Genomic DNA, 9112 nt, shown 5'->3' with positions numbered 1-9112 from the left:
CTGGAGGCGAGGCAGGAGCTGAAGCAGAGACCTTGGAGAAGCCCTCCTCACCGGCTCGCTCAGCCTTATAGCGCCTAGGAACACTGGCCCAGGGGCGAAACCACCCACAGTCAGCTGGCCCCTCCAACAGCAATCATTAAATCTCTGCCCTCAGGCACCCAGGCTCTGTTTATCCTGGGACAGGGGCCATTTCTGTGGACCTTCAGAAACACTGGGAGTCCAGGTCAATAGGCTTCCTGCTGGCCAGGTCACAAGGCCCTGCAGACTTGCCTATAGGCCAATCTGATAGGGATATTTTTTCAACTGAAGTTCCCTCTTCCCAGATGACTCTGGCTCTTGTCAAGTTGACAATAAAAAAAAAAACAAAAAACCAAAACCACCACCAACAACAAAAACTAACCAGCACACTGAAATACAAACATCCTTTGAGAAAACAGACAAAATCCCCCCAGCCAGCCAGCCAGGTAATGGTGGCATAGGCCTTAATCTCAGCACTCAGGAAGCAGAGGCAGGTGGACCGTTGACTCTGAGGCTCCTGGTCTACAGAGTGAGTTCCGGGACAGCCAGGGCTACACGGAGAAACCCTGTCTCAAAAAAAGAAAAAGAAAGGAAGCAAGCAAGCAAGAAAATGGCTATGAGCTGGACAGATGGCTCAAGGAAAAGAACTTACTGCCAACCCTGACAACTTGAATTCAATGTCCAGATCTCTCTCTCTCTCTCTCTCTCTCTCTCTCTCTCTCTCTCTCTCTCACACACACACACACACACACACACACAGGTCACACTGCTCAGCATAGTTCAAGGCCAGTCTGGGATGCATAAGACCCTATTTCTAAATTTAAAAAGCAAAAATATGAGAAAAAGAGGAAAAAGAAGCGCTGGCTGTCTTCAAACTCAAAGCCAAGAGTCGCTGGCATATGGGCTCTGTGAGTCTGAAAGGGAAGCTTAGACTTGGGATTTCTTGGGAAATATAACACAGGGCTGTAATTAGGGGTTTTTTGGAGGTAGCTGGGTTTTTTAAATGAAATCATCCGGAAAACGAGAAACATCTACAGTAATGCTCGGAGAGTCAATAAATGAGGGTAAACCAGATGGCGGAGTGCTGAAGGCACTTGCAGCCAAGCTTGAGTTCGATCCAGGGGACCTACACGGTGGCAGGTAAGCAGCAACTCCTGACAGTTGTTCACTACCAGGCATGGTGGCGCACGCCTTTAATCCCAGCACTTGAGAGGCAGAGGCAGGTGGATTTCTGGGTTCAAGGCCAGCCTGGTCTACAGAGTGAGTTCCAGGACAGCCAGGGCTACACAGAGAAACCCTGTATCAAAAAACCAAAAAAAAAAAAAAAAAAAAAAAAAGGTTGTTCACTGACCTCCACATCTGCGCCATGGCAGTTCTGTGTGCCAACACTCCGAATAAATAAAATTAAATGAATGATCTTAGACCCAGATATGGGTGAACAGGGATCCAAGGAGTTCTGGAATACAGAGGCGTGACCTGGGTGGAGCATTGCTCTAGTTTAAAGGGCGTGGCCATCTGTGATGGATGGTTGACTCCCTTGGGAGAGTTAGGATCAGAGAACAGTAGACAGAGAACAATAGGGTTCCGGAGCTGAGGCCAATGATAAGTCCAGGTAATAGAGGCTGGAGGATAAGATCATCAAGTGGAAGCGTGGTTATAGAATAGGAGCGTAATCAGGAGAGGACCTAGTGGTCAGACTTAAGGGAAGTAGGTAGTGAAGAATGGAGGTCATGAAGAAGCATGCGCACGGGAGGAATGTTTATCCCTGGGCACATCAACTCCGGGCAAAGGCAGGGAGACAGGTGGCTGTGGCTTAAAGCACAAGCTTGTGCCTTCCAGAGAGATCCGGGGAGAATTTAGGTAGGTCAGTGGGCGGAGGCGTGGTCAGGAAAAAGAGGGCGTGTCCCTTTGATGAGTCATAGCCAAAGAGGAAAATCTTTCTTAAAAGACGTTGTTGCCGAAAAGAAGGGTGGCTCTCAGGCACCAGGTAAAATAAATGCCTGTTTTATGAGTAAGGTCACCAGGTGTAGACGTGGCCATCCACGAGGAGTATGGCTTAAGAGGTGTGGTCAGTCAACAATACAGATGTGGATATGCCAGAGACCCGATGGTGGAGTAGTGAGGATCCTAGGCGACCGTGTGTGGAGGGCGTGGTGAGACAATTAGGGCGTGGCCAGTCTCGCGGAGCCCTGACACCCAACGAACGCTCCAGTAATTTGCCCAGGCTCGAGACCAGAACTGGATATTAACTGTCCGTATCCGGCGGTGTCCGGAGCCGGGTGACCGGGTGTCCAGCAGAAGGCGCGAATGAAGGCAAAGGTAAGGTACTGGATCTGAGTGAGGCTAAACCCGGATAAGGGGCGCCTGAAATGGAGAGAACGCCTACAGAATCCAGGGGGATGCAGGGCAGGTGGGCGGGGCGGAGCGGGTCCCTCACCTAGGGTCGGAGCCTGGAAAGAGCCGACAAGGGGTGATTGTGGGATCTGAAACTGCCCTTGTCACAGCCTCCCACCCACCTGCAATGTGTCGACTGAGGGTCTTGCTGCTGCTGCTCCCCTTGGCCTTCGTGTCCTCCTCTGCTCTCCCCATCCATGATGTCGACTCTCAGCAGAACACCTCCGGGTTCCTGGGCCTTCAGAGGCTTCTCCAAAGCTTTAGTCGACTGTTCCTAAAAGTGAGTGATGGGACAGAGACATGAACCAGGCAGAAGGCAGATAAGAAAAGGAGCAAACAGAACAGAGAGAGTTGGAGATAAGTCTTAGATGGGCGAGTGGTTGTCTAGCATGTACGAAGCCCTGGGCCTGACGTCCTGCAACAATTACACCAGCACTCAGGAGGTGCAGGCCGGAGGAACAGGAGTGGGAAGCCACCTTCCCCTACACAGGAAGTTTGAGGTCAGCCAGGAATACGCGAGATTTTGTGTCGCAGAAAAGCAGGTGTTGGGTTGAACAGATAGTTGGGGGACATGACAACACAAAATAGGAAGAGAAGCCGGACCTGTGATTGAAAGCCTGTCATCCCAGCTAGCAGGTCCCAGATGTGGCTAAGGCTCCCATGAAATCCCAACATGAGAAAGAAAAAAAAAAAAAAAAGAAAGAAAAGAAAAACAAGTTCAAGGTCAGCCTAGGCAGCTTTCATCAAACCCTGTTGGAAAACATAAAAAGAGGCAGGCCTGGCAACCCATGCACTTGGGAGGTAAGAGACAGGGCAATGTCTGGATTTGAGGCCAGCTTGCCCTGCATATCGAGTTCCGGGTCAGCCAGAGCTACATACATAGTAAGACCCAGTCAGAATAAATCAATAAAAAGAGGGGTTATAGTGGCTGAGGGTGTGACTCAGAGGTAGAGCCCCCAAGCCGGGAGGCTGAGGGTGTGGTTAGAGGGTACGGGGCTTACCTAGCATGTGTGGGTGAGAGGGAGAGAGAAGGGGAAGGAGAGGTGGACGCCAGGACAGGTGAGGAACAGGAGCAGCAAAGCAATGGGACAAAAAGATGGATGGGGTTTAGTGGCTAGAGGCTCTGGGGATCGGTGGACCGAATGGGACTGATTTGGAGGGCACCCTGGAAGGACAGCGGGTGTGCACACCATTTCCCTCTGGCCCTAGAATGACCTGCTACGAGACCTGGACAACTTCTTCTCCTCCCCCATGGACTTCCGAGACCTTCCTAGGAACTTCCATCAGGAAGAGAACCAGGAGCACAGAATGGGCAACCATACCCTCTCCAGCCACCTACAGATAGACAAGGTGCCTCCCTCCGCAGGGCAGCCCTTCCTGCGCTCTCCCCACCACCCATCAGGCTGCTTTCCCTGACAGGAGGGGCAGGTGAGGGAGGAAAGCAGGTTTGTTCTGACTCTCTTGTGCAACCCTCACAGGTGACTGACAACCAGACAGGGGAGGTGCTCATCTCGGAGAAAGTCGAGGCCTCCATTGAGCCAGAACGGAACCCGGAAGGGGACTGGAAGGTAAGGACCTTCCTTGCCCCGAGGTGTCCAGGAATCAGCATTTTTCTATAGCCATTCACCCTGTGCCATACTGTTCCAGTTTCCTCTCTGCTGCTGTAATGAAGTATTTTAGCCCAAAACATACAAGGAAGGAAAGGGTTTATCTGGTTTGCATCCCATCACTTAGGGAAACTCATGGCATCGTTTCTACTCTCAAGAGCAAACAGAGAGAAAACATATTTGCTTGCTTTCTCCTGTCTTAGGTGGTTCAGGATCCATTACTTAGGAAATGGTTCCACCCACAATGGGCTGGGTCGTCCTACATCATAACCATCTTGATCTAGTTAATACCCCATTCAGACTCTCTTCTCTGCTGATTCTAAGCTGTGACAAGATTGGCATTTAAGATTAGCCAGTATACACTCCATACATGGAATATCCTTGAGATTTCTGGAGCTCAGTGTAACGTGTCAAAAGGGAGAGGACAATAGGCATGGTTAAACAAACACAGATGATCCAGTACTTGAAAAGCTGAGACAGGAGGGTTGCCACGACTTTAGGCAAAAGGCAGAAAGGATCTCTGTGAGTTGAAGACCAGCCTGGTTTACAAAGCAAGTCCCAGCCCAGTGGGGGCTACATATCAGGACCCTGTGTCAAAGCAAATATAAATGTCAGAAAGCGTTTTGGTCGTTCCAGAAAGTTTTAGGCTTTCCCAACAGCTTTATAAATCTTAGCATTCAAAAACTCCACCAATCCCAGAAATCTGGCAGGCCAGTAAGCCCCCAGGATCCTCCAGCCTGGACCTCGTGAGTGTAGCCATTACAAGCATGACCTGCAGCTCCCTGTCACTCTGTGAATGCTGGAGTCCAGACTCAAGCTCTCAGATTTGGGCACAAGTACCTTTTGACAGTCCCCTTTCTGAGACAGGGTCTCACTATGTAGCCTTGACTAGCTCTGAATTGTCAATGTCCCTGCCTCAACCTACAGGTAGCTGGGAAAACATGCCTGAACCATCAGGCCCAACTGAAATCAGGGTAATTTCAGAACAGGAATTTGGCATAGGCAACCAGGAATGGTGACACACCAGGAATGGTGACACACCAGGAATGGTGACACACCAGGTTTTTTGTTTGGCTTTACTTTGGTTTGGGTGGTTTGGTTTAGGTTTTGGTTTTGGTTGTTAGAGATGGGATCACTCTCTGTAGCCCTGGCTATCCTAGAACTTGCTTTGTAGTCCAGGCTGTCCTCCAACTCTAAGATCTGCCTGCCCCTGCCTCCTAAGTGAGTTTAAAGGCCTGCAGTACCATTCCTGGCAAAACTTAAGGCTTTTGACTCAGGGTGATCCAATACTTGGCCACCTCCCAAATGCGGGGATTCTAAATGTGAACCATCGCACCAAATTTATCATTTGTTTTTGTTTAATTTTTGTTTTGTTTTGTTTTGTTTTTTTCCAAGATAGTTTTTCTATGTAACCCTGGCTACCCTCAAACTCACAGAGACCCTCCTGCCTCTGCCTCTTGAGTGTGGGGGAGTAAAGGCGTGCGTGCACCACCACTGTCCAGCGAATGCTTGCTTTCTTGCTTGCTTTCTTTCTTTCTTTCAAAAAAAAATTTTTTTTAATTTTTAAAAATTGTTAGCACATGAGTGCAGGTACACACAATGGCCAGAAGAGGGCATCAGATTCCCCGAGAGCTGGACTTAATGGAGCCTGTGAGATACTTACCATGGGTGTTAGGAATCCAAAGAATATCTTCTGCAGAGACACTAATAATGCATGTAAATGGTGCACACACTCAACGCTCAGGCACACCAGGTAAACATAGATGAAATAATCTCTTAGGCAACCGTGGAAGTTTAAAAATAATCAAATTTTGGTGCTGGAAAGATGGCTCAGCAGTTAAGAGCACTGACTGCTCTTCCAAAGGATCCAGGTTCAATTCCCAGCATCAAAGTGGCAGCTCACAACTGTCTCTACCTCCAGTTCCAGGGATCTGGCACCCCCTCACAGACACACATGCAGGCAAAACACCCATGCACATGAAAATAAACAAATCTTAAATAATAAATTTAATACACAAGAATGCAGCAGGCCAGACAGAAAACAGAACTGTCTGCCTAAAAAGGGTTTTTTAAGCAGCAAGTGAGCTGTAATGGAGGTTGAGATGGCCCAGTGGAGACCAAACATCTTGGATGCGCTGTGCGGCATCTGAGGAGCTCCCCGTGCCTCATTCCCAGGTTCCCAAAGTAGAAGCAAAAGAGCCCCCGGTGCCTGTGCAGAAGGTCACCGACAGCTTGCACCCAGAGCCCCGGCAGGTGGCTTTCTGGATCATGAAGATGCCAAGGCGGAGGACCCAGCCCGATGTCCAGGATGGAGGCCGCTGGCTCATAGAAAAGCGACATCGCATGCAGGCCATCCGGGATGGGCTCCGTGGAGGCGCCCGTGAGGACAGCCTGGAGGATGGGGTCCATATCCCCCAACACGCCAAGCTGCCTGTCAGAAAGACACACTTTCTCTACATCCTCAGGCCATCCCAACAGCTGTAAGTGGGGACCAGATGTCCCACACCCTACCCCAACACCATATGGAAATAAAGGTTTTCTTACATCTAGCTCAATCTCCTTTTGGTATCTCTTCCCAAACAGGCCAGAATAACGACTCCATCCTACACATACACTCAGTGCTGACAATGGCTGTGCCAGCTCTTCCTTACATCTCATTCAGAACATGGCCTCTTGGTTGGGCAGCTGGATCTCCTGTAGCACCATGATACACCTGGTTCCGAAACCATTGATCCACCCTGTCTGCCATCCCAAGTCTTTAAAGCACATTGCTGAGCCACCCCAGCCACCAAAATATATATTTTTTAGATTTTACAAAATTACTCAAGATCTCACAAAAGGGAAAGCAAATATTGAAAAATTAATATTATGGGGGCTGGAGAGATGGCTTAGCAGTTAAGAGCACTGGCTGCCCTTCCAGAGGTCCTGAGTTCAATTCCCAGAAACCACATGGTAGCTCACCACCATCTGTAATGGTATCTAATGCCCTCTTCTGGTGTGTCTGAAGATAGCAACAAGGTATTCATAGACATAAAATAATTCTTTTTTAAAAAGTTATTATTTTAAATTTATATGTATAAAAATTTTGTTGGCATGTGTGTCTGTGCACCATATTTGTGCCTGGAGACCAGAAAAGGGAATCAGATCTGCTGGGGGTGGAGTTATAGACCCTGTGAGCTGCCACATGCGTGGGGCATAAAACCATGCCAGGAAATTCAGTTAGGCATAGCAAGTTCAGACCCAGAGACTCTGTGCACACCTGAGGCTTAGGCGACTCCCTGCTCCCCCACCCCACCCACAGACTCCTGACTTGGAACACATGCCATGCTTCGCACATAAATGTGTCAAGCTGGGCATGGTGGCGCATGCCATTAATCCCAGCACTCGGGAGGCAAAGGCAGGCGGATTTCTGAGTTTGAGGTATGATTTTACACATCCATTTTCCGCCATGACAATAAACTGTTTAGAATCATAGACTGTCTCTTTTCATCAAGATCTGCTGTGGGAGCCATGAAGAAGGCCTTCACCTTCAGAGCCACAACCCACTCCCCCATAGAAGGCTTCTCTGCGCTCCCAGTCACAACCTCCTTCCCTTACCAAGATAAGGACAATAATCCCTGTGAGACTAGCTGGAGTTCCCCTTCTCCCCCAACCCCTGCCCCAGGCTCCAGGCTAGATGCTGTCCCCAGACCTCAGGCCCCTGCTCTTCCAGGACTCCCAGCCGTGCCAGGATTTCCAAGAGTCTGAGAACCCCACAACCCTGGCCTTGTCACAGGCCTGGGACCCCAGAAGGAGCTCTGGCTTTCCCACCCTGGGAGCAATGTCACTTCCTTACAGCCCAGCATCCACCCCAGAGGCAGTATGGGATAAGCCCAGTCAAACTCCCTGCTTCTGTGTCCTGAGTGGCCTGCAATGTGGATGCTGGGAATCCATCTCAGGTGTTCTGGAAAAACATCCATTGCTCTTAAACAGTGGTCTATGTTTCCAGCCCCAGGAATGGATGTTGATAATAGGGACAAAGCTAACAGGGTCCAGAATGCACCACAAGTTGTCCTGAAAACACCCGGCAGACCTTTCATCTAGACCAGGCGTCCTAGTTTGCTTTCTACTGCTGCGGTGCGTGAGCACCACGATCAAAAACAACTTGGGGTGAGCACCATGATCAAAAACAACTTGGGGAGTCTATTTCATCTTGTGATAGATCACAGTCCATCACAGAGAAGAGGCAGGGTAGGGGCTCGAAGGAGGAACTGAAGCTTGCTCAGGGTTTTGTTTTGTTTTTTTTCATACAACCCAGAAGCACCTTCCCAGGGGTGGTCTTGCCCACAGTGGGCTGCCATCCACATCACTCATTAACCAAGAAAATATCCCCACAGGCTTGCCTACTGACAGGGTAACTTTTCAGTTGAGGTTTTCAGATGACTCTGGCTTTTGTCAAGGCAACAAAAAACTAAACAGCACACACAGGGTCTGATGGTCAGTAAGGTGAGAAAGACCTTGCACTTTTTGCCTCTACCTCCCGAGTACTGGTACACTACCCTGCCCAATTCACTAGGCCCTAGGGATTGAATGAGGGCACCCTCAGTCAAACACCGTACCCCTGAGCTACATGCCCAGTCCTTATCATTACATGCATGTGTTTTTAAACAGCAAGGGGTAGGAAAGTGAACATGATAGGGTCTGCATGTGGAATTCAGGGGCCCTCCTTGCACCATGTGGGTCCTGGGGATTCTTCTCAGATCGATCACCGGGATGGGTGGCAAGTGTCTTTACTCTTTTTTGGTTTGGTTTTTTTTTTTTTTTTTTTTTGGCTTTTTCGAGACAGGGTTTCTCTGTGTAGCCCTGGCTGACCTGGCACTCACTTTGTAGACCAGGCTGGCCTCGAACTCAGAAATCTGCCTGCCTCTGCCTCCCAAGTGCTGGGATTAAAGGCGTGCACCACCACGCCCGGCTGTTGGACCCTTAATAATAAAAAAGTTCGAATAGTCCACAGGCATGGACTGAGGCAGGGTGATTGCTTCAAGTCCGAAGCCATCCTGGGCTACATAGCTAAGCAGTAAGTAGAAACTATAATAGTTTGGGAAAACAGCTTG

General features: G+C 49.4%; 1 protein-coding gene across 2 annotated transcripts; it reads left to right on the top strand.

The window, feature by feature from the left end:
• The first annotated feature begins 1927 nt into the window (after window positions 1–1927).
• Dkkl1 (dickkopf-like 1) lies at window positions 1928–6568 on the top strand. Of its 2 annotated transcripts, NM_015789.3 has the most exons (5): window positions 2210–2337; window positions 2523–2692; window positions 3622–3762; window positions 3891–3980; window positions 6195–6568. In NM_015789.3, the coding sequence occupies exons 2-5, from the start codon at window positions 2540–2542 to the stop codon at window positions 6501–6503; spliced, it is 693 nt and encodes a 230-aa protein (NP_056604.2). In that variant the 5' UTR covers window positions 2210–2337; window positions 2523–2539; the 3' UTR covers window positions 6504–6568. The 2 variants fall into 2 exon arrangements, with proteins under 2 accessions (XP_006541048.1, NP_056604.2); XM_006540985.4 differs by lacking the exon at window positions 2523–2692 and having other exon boundaries at window positions 1928–2337.
• The last annotated feature ends 2544 nt before the right edge of the window (window positions 6569–9112 follow it).

The sequence above is a fragment of the Mus musculus genome, chromosome 7 (assembly GCF_000001635.26).
Source record: "Mus musculus strain C57BL/6J chromosome 7, GRCm38.p6 C57BL/6J".
Lineage (NCBI taxonomy): Eukaryota > Metazoa > Chordata > Mammalia > Rodentia > Muridae > Mus > Mus musculus.
This window is presented reverse-complemented; position numbering and strand designations above follow the sequence as displayed.

Bases quoted from the DNA above. Each gene is read 5' to 3' on its own strand.
- Dkkl1 (NM_015789.3), top strand. From the start codon at position 2,540: ATGTGTCGACTGAGGGTCTTGCTGCTGCTGCTCCCCTTGGCCTTCGTG. The intron at 2,693-3,621 runs GTGAGTGATGGG...CTCTGGCCCTAG, and splicing joins TTAGTCGACTGTTCCTAAAA to AATGACCTGCTACGAGACCT. The intron at 3,763-3,890 runs GTGCCTCCCTCC...CAACCCTCACAG, and splicing joins GCCACCTACAGATAGACAAG to GTGACTGACAACCAGACAGG.